Source organism: Oncorhynchus kisutch, linkage group LG13 (assembly GCF_002021735.2).
Source record: "Oncorhynchus kisutch isolate 150728-3 linkage group LG13, Okis_V2, whole genome shotgun sequence".
In the NCBI taxonomy this organism is placed as follows: domain Eukaryota; kingdom Metazoa; phylum Chordata; class Actinopteri; order Salmoniformes; family Salmonidae; genus Oncorhynchus; species Oncorhynchus kisutch.
The window spans coordinates 60,677,082-60,698,611 of NC_034186.2; the positions used below are offsets into that span (position 1 = coordinate 60,677,082).

The following is a 21,530-nucleotide window of genomic DNA, read 5'->3' on the forward strand; positions in this document are numbered from 1 at the left end:
TAAATACATTGTAATCGTTTTATTAGATTTATTTTCTATTCTCCAATAACTCAGACTACATTAACAAAATTAAGTTTTAATTAGTTTACAATGACCTTTTTTCTTTCATAACATGTTCATTGTGTAATTGTGCAGTCACAAATGGGATTAACAATTAGAATTATTTGATTACTGTTAAACACTACCAACGTAAAGTAGTACTTCCACTGGAACTAAGACAATGATGTAATTGATGCATGAAAATTGAAATACCATTGTGGACATTTTCACATATTCTTCCTAGTATCTTAGTGATTACGTTTTAAAATAACAAACTTTGGATTCTGGCTATTCTCAAACCAAGTACTTTTAAAGTGGATATTGGCTTCTAATATTGTGTCTAAAGTTTAAGACACCTGAAAAACAAAGAACCACATAAGAGGACATGTTGAGAAAATGCTTTGGGTTGTGGGAATTGAGAAGATGTGGATTGATAAGGAGATCTTCTTATACAAAAGCATACAAAAGTGGAAATCTTAATTCTGTCTTTGTGGCAGAGAGTGGGAAAGTGGCTTCAGTTAATGTCAGACCAGCTGAGGTTGAGATTTAGGTTGCACTTTACTAAAACTCTCCATCAAAATCATACTGTATACCATCATAAACATGTCATAAAACATGTTACTAGCAGTCAAATACAGTAATCCAACAGTGTCGTAGCACAGGTGGATATTGAAGTACTTCACTAGTCAACAATCACATGCAACAAACAAGCCCAATGATGGATGGGACATCTTCGTTAAAGCTCATTCCAATGACAAACTGTACTGTTCAAATGTGATCCATTTTCTCTAATAGTGGCCTTATGTTATGTACTCTTATTTGTAAGTGTGATCGATCAAGTCTGTTGATGTTCTAAATGGGTTTATCCTGGAAAGAGCTGGTGACAGGAATGTGATGACTCGTTCTCAGGGAGAACATTTATTTTACAAGGCTCCACCTTGTTGGAGGGACAAGGTTGGACAGTCTTTGAGTGGAACATAGGATTCCAGGGAAGGGGGCAGAGGGAAGGGGCATATTGAGTTTGATGAGCTTATTAGTTCCACTTGATGTCCCAGAACTCTGAAGTGGCTTTCTCCGTGGCTGTGTCCACCACCTCCACCCCCTCGTTCTGATAGCGTGGCGTTGTGACCTTCTGCTCTCCCTCTGCCAAGTTGGTCAGGGCTGGAAAAACATAGCAGGTACATCATGTCAGTATCACAGTGAGCATAAAATAACTTAAGCGGGTCATACAATGATAACATTAGAGACCTATCCCACAAATCATACATTTATTTAGTTGTATGTCAGTCAATAGAATTAATGTCTGTCCTCACCAGGGTGACAGGTGATCAGAGCCTCCTCCCATTGGCCGTTGGATAGGCACTTAATGACGGGGTTCTGTGTCTGGAGGAATCCTTCTTCACAGTAGTAGCGCACCTTGGAGTTGGTCTCGTAGCGCAGAGGCGACTTACCAAACACCTTGGCATTGGCAATGATGGGGGGTTGGCCACAGAAAGCTGAACAGAAATAATGCGGTTTGGATTGCAAATACATTAAAACTATACTGAGATATTGAGGACAACTTCTATGCTACACTACAGTGGTGGTTTTGGATGTGTACTCACAGGTGCCCTTCTTGCAGGTGTAGGAGAGGTGGTAGTTACAGGGCACATCGCTCCAGCGCCCCCCGTCATGCCATACCATCACCACACAGTCCTCTCCAGACAGGAAGTAACTGTCAGGCTGGCCCCGGTACCAGTTCTCATACAACTGGCAGAGAAAGATGGGAAGTAGGATGAAGAAGTAGGGGAGTTTTAATAATGTTAGTTGACATTTAAAGTCGCTGAAAAGTAGTATGAGAAGCAGATCACATACCAGGAGGAGGTCATTTTTGCATCAGGTCTTACAAACCATAAGTGAGGATGTTCTGTATACCAATAGGATACAATCCCAAAGGCACGTTCATGCAAATAACATGTTTATGGAGAACCTAGACATATTTCATGGATACACAGACTATCTGAGATTTACCAGAGGATTCCCGTCAGACCAGCGGAAGTCTCCCTCTATGGTCCTGTCATTCAGTCCCGTCCACTGGTACTCTCTGTACTTATCTAAAGGGAAAGAGAGAGCGCACTGTAACTTTGGGCCTGCAAACACTCGCTCACTAGCAGATAGGGGTCAGTGTCAGTCTACAGGCCATGGGAAACAACTAAGGAATGCTAGATAATCTCCTCCATATTTCCAGACATAATACTAACACTGGCATCCAAGCCCTCCCATGTTTCATGGTAAAATGAGTGAATGGCAGGTAAAACATGAAAGAAGACAACGTTGCATCTTCTCTGGACGATACAACCTTAAACAGTCAAAGCCATCTGTTTAAACAATTGTTTTTAGTTTACAAAACATTCCTCACAGATGGTACTGGGGTTACAGAGGGTTCATTACGCATTCAGTTTATTCATTTTGGGACTGTAAGTTCTGTTCACACTGAATAAAGCTACGACAAAGAGTTAAATGAACACATTTCCCCATTTAAATGTTTGAATTACACCGTTTTAACAATCCACGGATGAGGGTTACAGAGGTCAAGTTATGCAGAGCACTTGGAGCTGTCTGTTACAAGATCAAAGTACATGTTTTCAGGCCTGCTGTACCATTAATGTAGTCCTGTTCCTCAGGGGTCATGACCGAGATCAGGTGACCGCCACACATACGACAGTGCTGCTCTGCCACCTCCCAGCCCTGGCGCTTGGTGAAATGTCGGTAACAGAAGCCCATGAACTTTTCCCAACCTGGCTCACACACCTCCAGGTCTGACCAACATGACGAAGAAGAGGTTAGATGCACACAGAGGAGACAAAAATATACACAAGGGGGAGCGATATGTTAATTGTTTTAACATTATCTTTGAGAAAACAAAACATGAAATCTGTTACTGTACCTGTCTGGCACATGTCTCCTCCATAGGTGGGCAAGCAAAGGCACCTGGTTGAAGACCCACTGTCAACACATGTTCCCCCGTTATAACAAGGATTCTCATGGCAGGAATCTGAGACAAAGGTAGGAGAGAACAACTATTGACACCAATGTAAATGCAGTAACAACTTATCTAAAATATTGTTGGTGTGTGTGTGTGTGTTCCATTTTTGAATCCCCTCTTTATTGTGTCAATGTAAAGGACAGATATGATGGGATCACTTTATTGTTGATTTACATGGGAATTTATTTGACTGCCACTGGAGGGAGCCATTATACCAACAGTACTCATCATCAGACTGACTGACTGTAGGCCTACAGTGGCCTGAGAGTTCAGCTTACAGAAAATAGAATTTGACCTATTCAAGCCCCTGTGCTGAGGAACTTTTACACATAGGTGACCTTTTCAAATGTTTTCAGCACATATGCTTCCATGCTCTTTTTTACCATGCCATTTTGTTAATGCCTCCATGCAGCCTTTTTAATTATATTTTTTAAATCATCACTGTATGTCTAATAAATCACTGTGTTTATTTCATGAAAATAAGTCCCTGAGTCTCCTTTTGCCATTAAAATGCCCAGTATGATCGTGTGAGCGTGTTGATACAAATTGAAATATATTTACATATACAGCCCTGCTTGGCGGATATGATTGTCTAGACCAGGGGTGGGAAACTCCAGTCCTCAAGGGCCTGATTGGTGTCACACCTTCTCTTCATCCCTAGCAAACACAGCTGATTAATCAAATTGCATTCTAAACAAAATATCATGATTAGGTGATTATTGGAGTCAGGTGTGTTAGCAAGGGCTGGGGAAAAACTGTGACATCAATCAGGCCCTTGAGGACTGGAATTTCCCACCCCTGGTCTAGACTCTAGAGCCCCTTCAAAGTAAGAGGATACATATGCAAATAAAAGATGACAGGTCATTGGTCAGAATAATCAGATCAGATTGTGATGTTATGCTGTGGGCCAAAAACTCCCATCCACCTGAAAAGTTTTATTCCTCTTCAAAAAGCTCTTCCACTAAAATGGAATTATCATAATTTTTTTTACAATTTCAGAGTGTTATTTTGACCTCATAGTGTGGAAATATCATTACAAAAAAACAGGAAATCATGTTTCGACTGCACTGCCCCTTTATTTATTTTTGTTTTGGCTCTGTACTCCAGCACTTTGAATACATACAATGAATGTGAGCTTAAAGTGCAGACTTTAAGCTTTAATGTAAGGGTAATCTCATCAATATAGGGTGAACTTACAGCACTTTCTGTAGATAGTCCCCCTACTTTAGGCAACCAAAAGTATTTGGACAAATTCACTTGTGTATTAAAGTTTAGTATTTGGTCCCATATTCCTAGCACCCAATGACTAAATACAGTACATCAAGCTTGTGACCCTACAAACTTGTTGGATGCATTTGTTTTGGTTGAGTTTCAGATTATTTTGTGCCCAATACAAATTAATGGTAAATAATGTATTGTGTCATTTTGGAGTCACTTTTTCTTTGGGGGGGTATGTTATCTATGTCTCTGTAACTTTCTCAGTCATCATCATTCACAATTCATTCATGGTTATCCGTAATCATGGTAGCATCCACATTAATGTAGAAGTGGTTAGAATTTCATAGTCATTGCATCATTTCAAATCCAAGGTGGCGGAGTAGAGCCAAGACAAAAACTAAAAATGTCACTGTCCAAATACCTTTGGAGCTCACTGTATATCATGTTCCCAATCCTTTGCTTCTATGAACAGAGACAGCTCCTCCTGCTGTGTGTTTACCTCCAACAGAAACAATGATAATACCCTTCTTTTGCTGAGTCAGTTGTTTACTCTGACTGCCATGTGAATGCATTTTTTAAAAACGTTCTAATGACTAAGCAGAGTGGGGGAGGCATGAGACCATAAAATAAATACAAGAGTCAAGTGAGTAATTTAAGGTGAGGTATATGGTAGAAAGTATGCAATTATGATTTGCATTAACACATGCATTCAAATAATTGTCATGGTTTGAGTTACATTGAACGTTACCTGAAATGTTCCCAAATCTTGGAGTAGTAGGAATGGTAATCAGTTTCTCCTCATCAACGTCCTCTGGATATAGGGGTGCTGCCGTCGTAGTCTGGTCATCGTAGTCCTCTGTGGTGGGCGTCGGGCTGGGGGTCTCCTCAGGCTCCTTAGTGAGTGGAGTGATGGAGTCAGGGTCCTCAGTGAGTGAGGTCTCCCCACTGTACTCCAGATTTACATCAGCCCGGGACTCTTGGGGTATGGTGGGGGAGGGCAGGGGGGTCTGGGACAAGTCAGAGAGCAGCGTGATCTGCATATCAGTAGAAGGCGCATCTGTGCTCGACTCAGGCTCGCTTTTATCTGTGCTATTTGTGCCATTGATGGGAATGACAGTTTCATTCATGTATGGGACTTCTGGTTCAAGGATCCCTGAGCTATCTCCAGATTCAGCAGATTCAGAGTGCTCCTCGTCTGATCCTGATCCTAGGCCAGACTCCACCTCCTCTTGGCCACTCGCCTCCTGACCACTCTTCTCGTCTCCACTCGCCTCCTGACCACTCTTCTCGTCTCCACTCGCCTCCTGACCACTCTTCTCGTCTCCACTCGCCTCCTGACCACTCTTCTCATTTCCACTCGCCTCCTGACCACTCTCCTTGCCTCCACTCGCCTCCTGACCACTCTCCTCTTCTCCACTCACCTCCTCACCAGAAGCTGTCTCTGGGGTAGTAGTTTCGACTACTTCTGGGATTTCACCCAACCCCTCTTGCTCCACCTTCTCCAGCCCTTCCTCCAGGGGTTCAAACCCAGATGGAACGCTTGATTCTGGGATGACGGTTATGAAGTCACCTGGGGAGCTGGCCCCTGCTTCCATGGAACGCTGGGTCGGGGGCGAATAGGTTATAGGTATGGGGGATGTCAAAAGGGTAATGTCAAGCATTCCCTTGTGGACCCCAGAGGCTTCACTAGAGTCAGTGTCATAAATAACTGTAAGGACTTCGTCAGTTGGAACTGAACCCAGGTCAGTGTGCTCATCCTGGTCAGTGGAACCATTGGAAACTTCTGGTAATGAGTCCACTGTGCCTCCTGCCTCCTGCTCCACATGGTCATCTACGGTAGAGGAGTCGGGTGACGTGACACCAGACTGCTCCTGAGTGGGGTCATAAGCTGCCAGGAAACAGATCACAAACATTATTCAAGCCTACAGTTAGTGTAACCCTGTCCACACTTGAGTGTTCAGCTCTTTAAAAAAAATGTAGCACACATTACATATGCACAAATGTTTTATGTAATTTAATAAAGTCTTCTGGTCAGGCTCCGTAGACGGGCACATCGCCCACCGCTCCCGAGTATACTACTCGCCAATGTCCAGTCACTTGACAGCAAGGTAGACGAAAACCGAGCAAGTGTTGCCTTCCAGAGAGACATCAGAGATTGCAACATTCTCTGCTTCACGGAAACATGACTCACTTGGGATACGTTATCAGAGTCGGTACAGCCACCTGGTTTCTTCACGCATCGTGCCGACAGAAACAAACATCTCTCTGGTAAGAAGAAGGGCGGGGGTGTATGCCTTATGATCAACGAGTCGTGTTGTGATCATAACAACATACAGGAACTCAAGTCCTTTTGTTCACCTGACCTAGAATTCCTTACAATCAAATGGCGACCGCATTATCTACCAAGAGAATTCTCTTTGATTATAATCACAGTCGTGTATATCCCTCCCAAGCAGACACCTCGACGGCCCTGAAAGAACTTCATTGGACTCTACGTAAACTGGAAACCACATATCCCGAGGCTGCATTTATTGCAGCTGGGGATGTTAACAAGGCTAATCTGAAAATAAGGTTCCCTAAATTTTATTAGCATATCGAATGCGCGACCCGGGCTGGCAAAACCCTGGATCATTGTTATTCTAACTTCCGCGACGCATACAAAGCCCTCCTTTCTGCAAATCTGACCACTACTTCATTTTGTGGCTCCCAGCCTATAGACAGAAACTAAAACAGGAAACGCCCATGTTCAGGTCTGGTCAACGCTGGTCTGACCAATCTGATTCCACGCTTCAAGATTGCTTCGATCACGTGGACTGGGATATGTTCCGGATAGCGTCGAACAACAACATTGATGTATACTCTGTTTCGGTGACCGAGTTTATTAGCAAGTGCATCAGTGATGTTGTACCCACGGCTACTATTAAAACCTTCCCCAACCAGAAACCGTGGATTGATGGCAGCATTCGCGCAAAACTGAAAGCGCGGACCACTGCTTTTAATCAGGGCAAGGTGTAACGTTCGTCGTTGGAATGAGGTGAGGACCAAAGCGCAGCGGGGTAAGTGTTCATCATTATGTTTATTAAACAGAGAACACTCAACAAAATAACAAAGGAGAACGAAATGAAAAAGTTCTGCAAGGTGACATACACATAACAGAAAACAATCACCCACACCACACAGGTGGGAAAAGGCTACCTAAGTATGATTCTCAATCAGAGACAACGAACGACACCTGCCTCTGATTGAGAACCATACCAGGCCAAACACAAAACCACAACATAGAAAAAAGAACATAGACTACCCACCCAACTCACACCCTGACCATACTAAAAACAAAGACATAACAAAAAAAATAGTCAGAACGTGACACAAGGCGACCGGAAACATGACCGAATACAAACAGTGTAGCTATTCCCTCCGCAAGGAAACCAAACAAGCTAAGCGTCAGTATAGAGACAAAGTAGTGTCGCAATTCAACGGCTCAGACACAAGAGGTATGTTGCAGGGTCTACAGTCAATCATGGACTACAAAAAGAAAACCAGCCCCGTCGCGGACCCCGATGTCTTGCTCCCAGACAAACTAAACAGCTTCTTTGCTTGCTTTGAGGACAATACAGTGCCACCGACACAGCCCGCTACCAAAACCTACGGGCTCTCCTTCACCGCAGCCAACGTGAGTAAAACATTTAAACGTGTTAACCCTCGCAAGGCTGCCGGCCCAGACGGCATCCCTAGCCGCGTCTTCAGAGCATGCGCAGACCAGCTGGATGGTGTGTTTACGGGCATATTTAATCAATCCCTATCCCAGTCTGCTGTTCCCACATGCTTCAAGAGGGCCACCATTGTTCCTGTTCCCAAGAAAGCTAAGGTAACTGAGCTAAACTACTATCGCCCCGTAGCACTCACTTCCGTCATCATGAAGTGCTTTGAGAGAATAGTCAAGGATCATATCACCTCCACCCTACCTGACACCCTAGACCCACTCCAATTTGCTAACAGCCCCAATAGGTCCACAGATGACGCAATCGCAATTACACTGCCCTAACCTATCTGGACAAGAGGAATACCTATGTCAGAATGCTATTCATTGACTACAGCTCAGCCTTTAATACCATAGTACCCTCCAAACTCATCATTAAGCTCGAGACCCTGGGTCTCGACCCCGCCCTGTGCAACTGGGTCCTGGTCTTTCTGATGGGACACCCCCAGGTGGTGAGGGTAGGAAACAACATCTCCACCCCGCTGATTCTCAACACTGAGGCCCCACAAGGGTGCGTTCTCAGCCCTCTCCTGTACTCTCTGTTCACCCATGACTGCGTGGCCATGCATGCCTCCAACTCAATTATCAAGTTTGCAGATGACACTACAGCGGCAGGCTTGATTACCACTACAGGGAGGAGGTGAGGGCCCTCGGAGTGTCGTGTCAGGGAAATAACCTCACACTCAACGTCAACAAAACAAAGGAGATGATCGTGGACTTCATGAAACAGCAGAGGGAGCACCCCCCTATCCACATAGATGGGACAGTAGTGGAGAATGTGGAAAGTTTTAAGTTCCTCGGCGTACACATCACGGACAAGCTGAAATGGTCCACCCACACAGACAGTGTGGTGAATAAGGCGCAACAGTGCCTCTTCAACCTCAGGAGGCTGAAGAAATTTGTTTTGTCACCAAAAACACTCACAAACTTTTACAGATGCACAATCGAGAGCATCCTGTCGGGCTGTATCACCGCCTGGTACGGCAACTGCTCCACCCACAACCGTAAGGGTCTCCAGAGGGTAGTGAGGTCTTCACAACGCATCACCAGGGACAAACTACCTGCCTTCCAGGACACCTACAGCACCCAATGTCACAGGAAGGCCAAAAAGATCATCAAGGACAACAACCACCCGAGCCACTGCCTGTTCACCCCGCTATCATCCAGAAGGCGAGGTCAGTACAGGTACATCAAAGCTGGGACCGAGAGACTGAAAAACAGCTTCTATCTCAAGGCCATCAGACTGTTAAAAGCCATCACTAACATTGAGTGTCTGCTGCCAACATACTGACTGAAATCTCTAGTCACTTAATAATTAAAAATTGGATGTAATAAATGTATCACTAGTCACTTTAAACAATGCCACTTTATATAATGTTTACATACCCTACATTACTCATCTCATATGTATATACTGTACTCTATACCATCTACTGCATCTTGCCTATGCAGTTCAGCCATGCTCATCCATATATTTATATATACATATTAATAAGAATATTCTTATTAATTCCTTTACACTTGTATAAGGTAGTTGTTGTGAAATTGTTAGATATTACTGCATGGTCGGAACTAGAAGCACAAGCATTTCGCTACACTCGCATTAACATCTGCTAACCATGTGTATGTAACCAATCACATTTGATTTGATTTGATTTGAAAGAGAGTCGCACAGTCTATATACTGTACAAGCTTCCAGTAATTTATTGGGTAAACTACCAAAGTTTCGGCATCACTGTGCCTTCTTCAAGGTAATGTCATGAATGCTTGAAGCAGGTTATGTAGACATTCACGTTCAAGCATTCATGACATTACCCTGAAGGCAAAGTGATGCTGAAATGTTGCTAGTTTATCCAATAAATTACTTGGAGCTGGTATATAGTCTGTGCGACTCTCTTAAAAAAAAAACATTTATAGCCTATAATTTTATAGCCTTTTATAGAGTACCACACTCCATCCCACTGCTGTCTTGGCTCTGAAGCTAAGCAGGGTTGGTCCTGGTCAGTTCCTGGATGGGAGACCAGATGCTGCTGGAAGTGGTGTTGGAGGGCTGGTAGGAAGCATGCTTTCCTCTGGTCTAAAAAAATATCCCAATGGCAGTGATTGTGGATAGTGCCCTGTGTAGGGTGCTGTCTTTCAGATGGGACGTTAAACGGGTGTCCTCTCTGTGGTCACTAAAGATCCCATGTCACTTATCGTTAAGAGTAGGGGTGTTAACCCCAGTGGCTAAATTCCCAATCTGGCCCTCATAGCCACCTAATCATGCCCAGCTTCCAATTGGCTCGTTCATCCCTCTCCTCTCCCCTGTAACTATACCCCAGGTCGTTTCTGTAAATGAGAATGTGTTCTCAGTCAACTTACCTGGTAAAATAAGGGTTACATCAAATTAAATGAGTACAATTTACTCGCCGTTAGTCAGCACCTCCACCACATTCTTTGGGGGTGCGCCAGCTCATGCTTTTTATGTCATTCAATACCATTAAATATTTACTGCACTAAATCTTCAGTACATTACATAAAGAAAAGTGTTTTTTTTTTAAACGACACAAAAAGGCTTCTCTATGGACTCACCATATTCAGAGGTAGGGATCAGTTCATAGGGGTCCATCTCCAAAGGGCTTAGGGTAGCCAGGTCTCCTGATTCAGCCGTAGCAGAGCCACTGTTCTCCTCTGTCTGGAAGACCAATGAGTCCAGTGATGTGGTATGCTCCTCAGGGAGAAGGACACTGGCACTGTGGTCCACAGAGTTGGTTCGGTGGTATTCAGGTGTGTTCTCCCAGTATGTAGGCTGAGTGGTGGACTGGTCAGGGAAGAGCTCCGTTTCCTCATGAGGTGAAGTGGAAGATACAGATGTATCCTCAACACCCCCAGTGATGGCTCCCTCAGGCCTGATGGACCCTCCTGAGAGGTCATAAGAGGTGCTTGGGTAGACCGTGTCCGTGACATGCTCCACCTGGATGGCATGCTCATCTCCGGAGTGGTCCTCCTCAGGAGGTATGGGCAGCCCGCTTTCCAGTTGCTCCTCTGGAGAGCTGTCATAACTAGTAGTGGCTTCAACTCCTGATACATTAGAGCCTGTGGTCTCAGAGGTAAAAGTGTAGTGTTCGGTCTCCTGGGTGATCTCTGTTTGCATTTGGCTTTCCTCTGAAATACCATACTGAGACTCTGTTGGCTCACCACTCTCAGGGGTTGTGCCAGGCATGGGATGTGGATCACTGGACCTGTCCACCTCCTCATATGCTGTGGTGGGCACGGGGGCCTCCAGAGCAGTCCCAGGTACACCCTCTATAGAGGGCTCTCCTGATTCCATGTTTGACTCTAACGAGGGCTGGTAGGGATCGGGGATACCAATGTTGTCTTCATGAGCAGTTGTAAGATCATCTGATTCATAATTTGTCTCGGGAGAAGGTGGATACAGTGTTGGGTTTGCATTCAGCTCATCATAGGGTGTGACTGGGTAGTTTGAATCTAAGTTTGCCTCCTCAGTGGCAGGCTGATATGATTCTGGGTTGCTGACCTCTTTCACCAGCTGCCAGGTGTCCTCTGTGGGCTCCAGGTCTTGGGGGAAGGATGTGGGGGTGAATGGGTCTTGGGGTTCAACCGGAAAGGGTAGCTCCTCGTGATAGACTACAGTAGGGCCTGGGCCATCGACAGCCCCCTGCTCCTCTCCAGGCTGGTCTGGGTACTGCTCCCCATGGTGAACCCCCTGTTCCTCTCTATGCTGCCCAGGCACAGCCTCCTGCTCCTCTCCGTCCTCCTTGATGTACGCCTCCTCAGTAACAGCCCCCGGCTCCTCTCCGTGTTCTCCAGGAACAACCCACTGTTCTTCTCCGTGCTCCCCAGGGACAGCCCCCTGCTCTGGGTACTGCTCTCCAGGGACAGCCCCCTGCTCCTCTATATGCTCTGATGGGTGCTGCTCCGCTGGAATAGGGAGTGCAGTCAGGTAGCCCTGAACTTCTTCGCTCATCACCTGCTCCGTCACCTGACCCAGGCTGAATTCCTCCAGAGGCTCAAACAGCGTCACAATGTCCTGGCCGATGTCCTCTGGCTCTGTTGCCAGGTAATCATGGGGAGATTCGGTGTGAGTGTTGCTGTTGCCTGTCAGATGCAAGGGCAACAAAACAAAGTTAGGCCAGAGGATGAGTTAGAATACCGTAGGAACTGCATTGGGATGCCACTACTGAAGCCCAGCAATACTTTCAAAACCTCTTACCTCGGAAGCAGTAAGTGTCATGGCGAGTGTGTGCCTCTGGAAAGCCTGTCTGGTTCAAATGGCGATAGACAGTCCTGACCCCAGGCTCCCCTCCACCACAACGCTCCCTGGGAGTGACAATGGGGTAGCGTACACTCCCATCAGCCAACCACCCCGGGCTGCAGGCATTCAGTCCGTCATTCCAGGCTGCATACAGCTGACCTGTGGTGGCCAGCTCCGCTCCCTGGGCCAGACAATAGGCCTTAGCTTCCCACAGGGTGAAACTTCGGGGGGAAGAGCCATGGAACACTTCCCCTGTAGACATGGAGGGAGAAGTCAGGTTGTAATAATCTGCACTTGATCAAATTCATGAAACACTCCAATAAATAACATATTTTCCTACCCTCTATGTTCTCCACATAACAGTATACATCGTACAGCTCATCAGGTTCCAGCAGCCCATAGTTCCTCACTCCAGGATGCCCGTCCATGTCTCCAAAACATCCCTCTCGTGGCATCTGGATGGGATATCTGTGGAGAAGAGTGTTGATATCACATAGTGTTATACAACTGTTATAACAAAGGGGAACGTCTATTGAAGTGGATGAAAGCATCTCTCTATCTGTGTCCACTTGATATGAGAGAACATTCACAGCGGTCTTTTATCTGCCTGTGGCCCTTACCTCACTGAGTGGTCTGAGAGCCAGCCCGCATCACACCGCTCATAGCCACTGTGGTAGGCTGCCAAGAGCTGCTCTGGGGTGGCGATGTGAGCCCCGATCTCTTCACAGGCGTCCCGGGCCTGCGTAAAGGTAAAGGCATAGCGACTGGAAGCATCCCGGTAGTGGAACACCACCCCTGTTGAAGGTCCACAGTCTTGACGTTATTTCAGATTCAGTATTTTGTGTGAACTACAGCTACATTCACAAGGGAAGGCTGTATCTGATTTATTAGGTTATAAACTGCTCTGGTCAGGCAATCCATAATCTATTACTTGCTGGGTGCATAGGGTGGGACAACCAATTCATCTCAGCAGAATTTGTATGACATTATAAAGGGACAGAAGTCTACAATAAGTGTACAGAACATTAAGAACACGTTCCTAATACCGAGTTGCACCAGAACAGCCTCAATTCGTCGGGCCATGGACTCTACAAGGTGTCGAAAGGTCTCCACAAGGGTTCTGGCCCACGTACACACTGTCGAGTGTGAAAAACCCAGCAGCGTTGCCCTTCTTGACACAAACTGGTGCGCCTGGCACCTACTACCATACCCCGTTCAAAGACACTTAAATCTTTAGTCTTGCCCATTCACCCTCTGAATGGCATACATACACAATCCATGTCTCAATTGTATCAAGGCTTAAAAATCCTTCTTTAATCTGAGTCTTCCCTTTCATCTGATTGAAGTGGATTTAACAAGTGACATCAATAAGGGATCATAGCTTTCACCTGGATTCACATGGTCAGTCTATGTCATGGAAAGAGCAGCTGTTCTTAATGATTTGTATACTCCGTGTAAGTGGTAATGTACAGTCAGTGTCTATGCTGTGTTTTGTAGGACATTCTCTGTCTCTCCTAGAGCCATCCTGTGACTGACAATTCTGACTGGCTCACTGCCTGCTGAGATACAAGCATTGACACACACACTCCTGAGTTGTTACTGTCATAGGTCAGGAACTCTGGCTTATCCCCAACATCTATGACTTCAACCCCTGGCCTCACCTTTGACCTTGACCTGAGCCACACCGTCGGCATCCTCCAGGCCCTGCTGCACCTCACAGCGGTAGAAGCCAGAGTCGTTGTACTGCAGGCCATCCAGCCTCAGGGTGAGGTCGGCCGGGGAGGAAGCGTAATGGAGCAGGGAGGCTCTGTCCTTGTATGCCTCGCTGACCTTCACCCTGTCCCCTCGGGCCACCAGGATCTCAGTCTCGTGCCCCTGGGACAGCATGCTCCACTTGACCCTGGGTAGGGAGAGGACGGCGTGGCGGCCATTCGTGTTGGGGGGCGGGTGGGACAGAGACACCAGGCAAGGTAGGGTAAGAGAGCCCCCCAAGACGGCAGATAAGGGAGGGGTCGTAGGGATGGTCACCTGTAGGAGTCTGGAGTCATCTGGAGAGAGCAGACCAAAGGGGTTCAATTGCTGACTTTATACAGTCAAAAAGTTCACAGGTTGTCTCAGGTTGCAGTTTATGTTTTTTGTTAAAGTCTGGAACCCATTTAAAAGTCTTGCCAGTTGCCATTTGCCGTCATGGTGTTGTTGAAACAAATACCGGATGAGATACTTCCTCTTCACACCTGTGCACATCAGTTAACCTTGATTTTTGCTATTAAAGTCACACCATCTAAAATAGTTTCCAGAGTGTGTGTCAGCAAAAATGATGAATGACCGGGGAGTGATTAGAAAGTGCCCCTATACCCTTAGAAGTCAAATGTCATAGATCATTGAATGGATGTCAGTATAGCCGAGGCTGACGGAGGGTGGTCACGCACCTGAGGCTTGGCTGGGGGTAGAGGAGGACGGTAGGATGAGCAGACAGATGGCACACAGCAGCAAAGACAGGAGCATCTCCAATCTGCAATAGAGAGAAATAGAGAGGTGGGGGGGAGAGAGAGACACAAAGAGATAAAGACATTATCATTATCGTGAAAGCTTAATAGACAAATGGAGAAGTGCTGTAAAGAAAGTGAGAAAGAGGAAAAGAAGTAGGGATGACTCCCTCAATAACTCTCAGAGGGTCCTGTGGCCTCTTTGGATACCTGGAGACAAGATAAGACATATACAAATATTGATTCATGCTTACAGTCATTCATCAACCTCAGAGTATATTACTAGACAGTGGCAAGTGGCCAGCTTTCACCAACCACCTCAGCGACCGTAAAGTAAAAGCCGTGGCTAAGACATCAGCGCTGTCATTTAGCAGAGACCTTGAGAACGGATAGGACGGTGTGTTAATCCATCACATGCAACGTCAGTCCTGATCAAGCTGAAGTCCTTTTGAAATAACAAATATTCATTCTTCATTTTGACAAATGTATTTGTATGACAAGTGTGAGGGATTGTTCTTTAGTTCTGCAGAATTTTGTTGAGCATCCAATAAGTTAATTGATGAGTCTATGGATATGTCTTTGTGGGGTTTTGTGTTTTGCATGTGTATATAAATCTCTTTAAGTCAGGGAGTGTCATTAGTCAGATAGTGTGTGTGTGTGTGTGTGTGTGTGTGTGTGTGTGTGTGTGTGTGTGTGTGTGTGTGTGTGTGTGTGTGTGTGTGTGTGTGTGTGTGTGTGTGTGTGTAAAGTAGCTGTGCACTGCATGTGCCTTTTTGCATCAGTCAACTAAAGTGTGTTAAAGAGTAACTGTCTGTGTGGCCTTGGTGTTATCCAGCTGGCATGAGTCAGCCTTTGGGAGCTCTCGAGTGTGAGCAGAATTCTGATGTCCCACAAATTCCCCCAGGATGATATGGCACAAAGCCCTTTCTCCAACTCCACTGCTTTATCATCGTTATATCCCTTTTAGCAACCTAAATGTTAAATCCCAACCACCCCCACCCCATTAACATTACCCACGCACCAAAGACACACAGACACAGCTACACATTTCCCCCACTGACTCAATAGGACCGCCACATTACCCATTCTGAGCAGGCCGGTGTATTCAAATAAGCAGTGCGCTTCTTAGAGGGTGCAAAAATGTAATGTGAATAGAGTCCCCCCCACAGGATGTCTTGGTGAATGATCTGCGCAGTAACGCTGCAAACCCAGTGCACTGGGTGCTTTAGTGATCACTCACAATTAGAGAACACCTTCCTATTATTGATCAGACCCCTTTTGCCCTCAGAGCAGCCTCAATTCGCCGGGGAATGGACTCTACAAGGTGTCAAAAGCGTTCCAAGTTGGCTGGATGTCCTTTGGGTGGTGGAACATTCTTCATACACATGGGAAACTGTTGAGCGTGAATAACCCAGCAGTGTTGCCGTTCTTGACACAAACTGCTGCGCCTGGCACCTACTACCATACCCCGTTCAAAGGCGCTTAAATCTTTTGTCTTGCCCATTCACGCTGTGTGTGGCAAACATACACAATCCATGTCTTCATTTTCTCAAGGCTTAAAAATCCTTCTTTAATTAACTCCTCCCCTTCATTTATACTGATTGTCTACACGTCAATATGGGATCATAGCTTTCACCTGGATTCACCTGGTCAGTCTATGCCATGGCCAGAACAGGTGTTCTTAATGTTTTGTGCACTACAGTAAATTGCCTTTATTCAAATGCAAGTCTAACTTCGGCTATATATTCAATTTGAATTATTTATTCAACCTAAACTATCTAGCACAGAAGGTGGCATTCATGTATCATCAGGCCAATTATCTTTATAATGACTATTCTATCTGCAGATATATCCCTGTAGTTCAAATGTCTTGATGTCCTAAAGTTTGTCTAAGGAGGAAGTGATGGAATGTCTACTGACAGCCCACAGTAGATTGTTGATTTACTGTAAACGTCGCATCCATACCCTTTGTTCTTTTTTACAAGCTATTTTACAAGCAACCAGTGATGAGGTTAGAGGAGGAGAATCTCAACCTATACACTACATTGCCTGTCTGGATTGTTGCTTCACTTTTATATAGAATCCTGATATTTTGGAAAATCACATCAGGAACTGGAATTAGGTCAAGAAGAACTAAATTCACTCAAAATCAAGGCAGTAATTATTGTTGGTTTTGTAGTAATCCGACGGCGCTTTATGATCAATTACCCAATGTTCCAGTGTAAAACTCTGTTTTCAAAGTTTGATGTTCAGTGACCTGTTGCATAACATAAACTGTAAATCCATTAGGAAACATGGGGGTTGTCAGAGTGTGATCTCGACTAGTACAGTAGAGGAGTGGTGATGATAGAAGAGTGGGTCAATTGCACATGAACGAAACTGTCTCGAACCTGTGAAGAACATCATTGGGTAAATCATCCACATCATAACTGTCGGTTGAAATTAAATTGGGGAGCTGATGGATCTGTGGCAGTATCCATAACAGTAGATTGTGAGAATGTGGACAAGCAAATGAACCGTCAACCTGTCAGCCTTCCCTCCCCTACTTGTCTCAGCTCCGGTTTCTAGGAGAATGAAGTCTTTTTTGTCCGGTTCCTCAATTACCCTCCATTCAATCTTCCTCAATCCTTTGACTGTTAATAAAGTATATAAGCAGACAGCACTGATATGTGTTCATTTCCCCCAACACCCAAACCCCCCCCCCCAATATCCACAAACACACACACACAAATAAACCCCAAAATGATCGATACAGACCGAACCAACCGTTCCTCGAGGGCATTTTACTGCTATCGATAATAATGATAAGTAGCCTTTACTAGAGAAATGTGAAGTTTGAAATGAAACGGCACAATGGTAGCCACAACATTCAAAGAGGTAGAAGTAGTTTTAAGTGTAATATAAAAAAAAGTAACTAGTGCACATTAATGTTGTAAACTTACCGTTCAACTTATCATGATAATTCAGTAAATGTATCATGATATGGATTTTTGTTCATACCGCCAAATTCTCACACACACACATAAACACACGGAAACATACACACGCACACACACACACACAGTAGTTTTCTTCCCTGTTGTGTTGGGCACATGGCCCTTAGCCACAACCACATTTCCATACTCCAAGGAGAGAGGGAGAGGGCTTCCTCTGGGGAGAGAGAGAGGGGAGGACGCATCCCAGGCAACCTCAGACCTGCATCACAAGTGGCTGGAATAACCAATGACTTCACCTTGGTCTGACCAAGAAAGGTAATTTCAGGCTGATGGACTGCAGTATACAGTGTTGGTGATGGGGATGATGGTGGTGGGAAGGGGGAAGCGTGTGAGTGTGGAAGTACCTCTGTAAGTGGACTTATGCTTTCTTGAACTGAATCAATGAGGGTTAGTAACAGATTATTTATATTTTGGCTTATGTAATGGTATGATACGTCACTCTTTATGGTCAAATAGAATGAGATACTGTGAACATGAACACACACACCTGACACACACAGCCTCTCTCCTCTGTAGCTTATCAAACACCAGCTGTCCTAGTCATTATTTTCGACACACACCACCACCTCTGCCAGTCTGCCACCCTCCATTACCCAGCCTCGTTCCACCCCACCACCACACCCACCCTCCAATTCTGCCTCACGTTACCTCGAATGACTCCATCTGCCCATCTCTAGGGGCAACCCATACCCCCTCACAGGCCCGGGCTGGCAGGAAGCAAAGTTGGGGGGGGGGGATGAGAAAGAAAGGGGCTATGAGGGAGAGAGAGATAGGGGGACAAAACTGTACAGAGTGCACTAAGAGAGGAGAGAGACAGAGACAGAGAGAAAAAGTCAGCAGGAAGGAAGCTTTGGTGTGATTCAGCAGTGCCCCTCCAGCAGGGCAGGACACAACAGAAGGTCCAGCTGAGGAGTGGTTTTAGCCATATTGCTATTAGCGTTAGCCACTCCAGCCAAAGGAACTGACTCATGGAGGTGGATGGGGGGGCAGGGGCCTTGGCCCATTTGTAGCCTGTGCCATGGGCTGATTAGGCAGAAATGTAGGGCTTCTGAGCGCTTTAAGGGCTTATGGGAGACTGTCAAGGCAAACTCTGGCAACTCTCACAGCAGGTCACCAAATCAGTCCACTTTCTTCAGTCAACAACACAAAGACCTATTTAGAAACCAGTGATATCACATTTGTAATGGACAGTCATATTTGCGTGGGTTAGTCAAACTGAGAAGAATAACCCAGATACCACAGCATCAAAGCATCTTGTAAAAGTACAAGGCTTGTTGACATACATATTGTATCAGACAGGTCCTGATTGGGGCATAGTACTAAACTAGGTCAACGTACTGTATGGGTCGATGTTCTTTTAAAACGACAACATCAACTTAGAAACAGAAGTGTTGATAAATCAACACTGAAATGTCATGCGTGGAACCCAATCACTTGAAATAGGCTAAACATTGTAAGTGCCCCTCACTATGACGAAAACTAGCAAAATATGTATGCTGACTGTGACAGGTGTAGAGCAATTAGCTAGCTACCTGTTCCAACGTAACTATCACTTGCCATTCCACAAAACATCTGTGTTAGCCCACTCAAATATCACCTGGCATCAAAAGGTCCAAGCATTTGACACACAGTTGTTCCCCGGGCGCCGATGACGTGGATGTCGATTAAGGCAGCCCCCTGCCCCTCTCTGATTCAGAAGACACACTTCAGCTGAATGCATTCAGTTGTACAACTGACTAGGTATCCACCTTTCCCTTTCCAGTTCAGAGATCTGTATGTCTTAATCAATATTTTTAAACAAAGCCACTGGTATTAATGTCAATACAGTAGTTGGTTGGGGAAAATAAGCTTTATTCCCTGTCACAGAATGTCCATATGTAGCCAGTTTGGAGTACAGTACAACATGTATTTCTATAGGTACAAGTAGGCCTGCAACAACAGTGTGCATTGCCCCATGCCCAGTATGATTTACTTAATAAAATCAGTTTGGAGGGAATCCTTACACAGCACTATAGCAGGTACAATCTGTCTGGATCCTGCTTAACTGTGCTCAGAAAACAATGCATGAAGAAAATGTTATTTTACATTGCATAATTGAGATTGTGGGTTCAAGGGTAAGTCAAAATAACTTTATATCAAAAAACGTCCATAAAATGGTCCTTTTGACCTACAGAATAGCATTAACAGTAGGATAAAAGAGGTAATAGAAAATATTTAAAATATATATTTGACGAAAAATAGGCTGTATTATTTAAAACGTTTTTCGAAAATGTCTCTAATTTGCTCTAATTATGGCAAAATGTATTGAGGAATTTATGTTTGACTTATACAACTAAAAAACATTTGTTGGCTAATTGATGAGCAAAACGTGTTATTTTGCGACAGAAATGTATTCTTATATTTATCAAGGACATGCCAAAAATATATGATTGACAAATCCATCACCTACCTCATTTAAACGACGCACTCAAAAGATCCTTTCTGTGTACCTTTGTATTTTGAAGCAGACTCGACAGGTGCAACTTCTAATAAATATTTGTCCAGCAAATTTGAATGAAATTAGACAATGAGTTGTCAGGTACGAGGATACCCCACGTTGAATTGAAAAAGCTAAAGAACGATTTGAGCTCCGTCCGCCAGCGAAGGAAGCAAAGTAAAGAGGGATTGGGGGGCAGAGAATTATGCACACCAAAATCTTGAACAGCCCACTTTCTTCCTCCGACAAAGAACACTTTCCCATTTGCGGGACAATGGAGAAAGGGGGATGTGGGGGGATAACGAAAAGACAAATCAATCACTCACAAGGATGCAGGTTGAAGGAATCACTTTATGGGAAAATAATATCAGAAGTCAATAGCCTGAATTCAAAGTTGCAAGTCAGTCTGTCAAAGCAGGACTCAGGATGCTTTGCGGTCCGATAAGCAACACATGTGAAAAGCATGATCCCACACCATCTTGCAGCAGAGGGCACCACTGAGAATGCTGAAGTGAGCCCTATAGGCTACCAGCAGCGCCCATTCAAATACTCCAGTTACCGATACTACAATTAAAAGAAAACAGCACTTCAGTCTGCTGGTTTTTCAATCTTTCAATTTTTATTTAGAGCAATCTTGCATAAATGTTTAAATTTATCAACCAAACTTGTAAACCACAAATTATTTGTTTCCATGCTGCACATTCAGTGAGAAGAGAACATATCATGATGATTTGATTAGGCCTATTCATTGCCTGTCATGAAGAATATAACCAGTTATGACCATCACTGATCACTCATAAAAAGGTGAGAGGGAATCTTCATTAAAATACTCCTCCTACAAGCTCCCCTGAAATATTGCAAGGCTCTCAAGAAATTAGTAATTCATGCAAGACTGAGGGTTAACAGCTAATGGTGAACAATCTAACATTATCCTCATTATGTACCCCTGCACAAAGGGATTGATTAAGGGTTAGTAATCTGGGATAATCTTGACTAACGTGGATGATAGCAGATGTTTTTGCTCAACCTATCGACATGAAAGGCCTAACAAAGTGTCACAATCACATTGCTTTGAGTTCCATTTAGATGCTTATGCAATTTCAGTTCCCAATTTAACTAAATCTCTATGGATTCATCAAGACCTGTATTGGATTACTTGCACAACAATATTAGTGTGTGGAGGAACTATTTGTCCTTTCACAGCTATCAGAGTTAACCGTTTCCTATAAGTTAAACACATGATACAGGTTGAAAGTACGTGGGAAACGATTATGT

At 44.7% G+C, this 21,530-nt stretch overlaps 1 protein-coding gene across 1 annotated transcript; it reads right to left on the minus strand.

Annotated features, from left to right (window-relative positions):
* Window positions 1-14: 14 nt before the first annotated feature.
* On the minus strand, window positions 15-20,440 carry LOC109901727 (brevican core protein). Its single transcript, XM_020497699.2, has 14 exons — window positions 20,229-20,440; window positions 14,727-14,809; window positions 13,959-14,345; window positions 12,918-13,092; window positions 12,638-12,765; window positions 12,256-12,549; window positions 10,614-12,140; window positions 5,031-6,170; window positions 2,966-3,073; window positions 2,679-2,837; window positions 2,050-2,132; window positions 1,644-1,788; window positions 1,353-1,535; window positions 15-1,200 (listed from the first exon to the last, which is right to left on the minus strand). Exons 1-14 carry the CDS (start codon window positions 20,231-20,233, stop codon window positions 1,073-1,075), a joined length of 4,545 nt encoding a protein of 1,514 aa, XP_020353288.2. The 5' UTR covers window positions 20,234-20,440; the 3' UTR covers window positions 15-1,072.
* Between the last annotated feature and the right edge of the window lie 1,090 nt (window positions 20,441-21,530).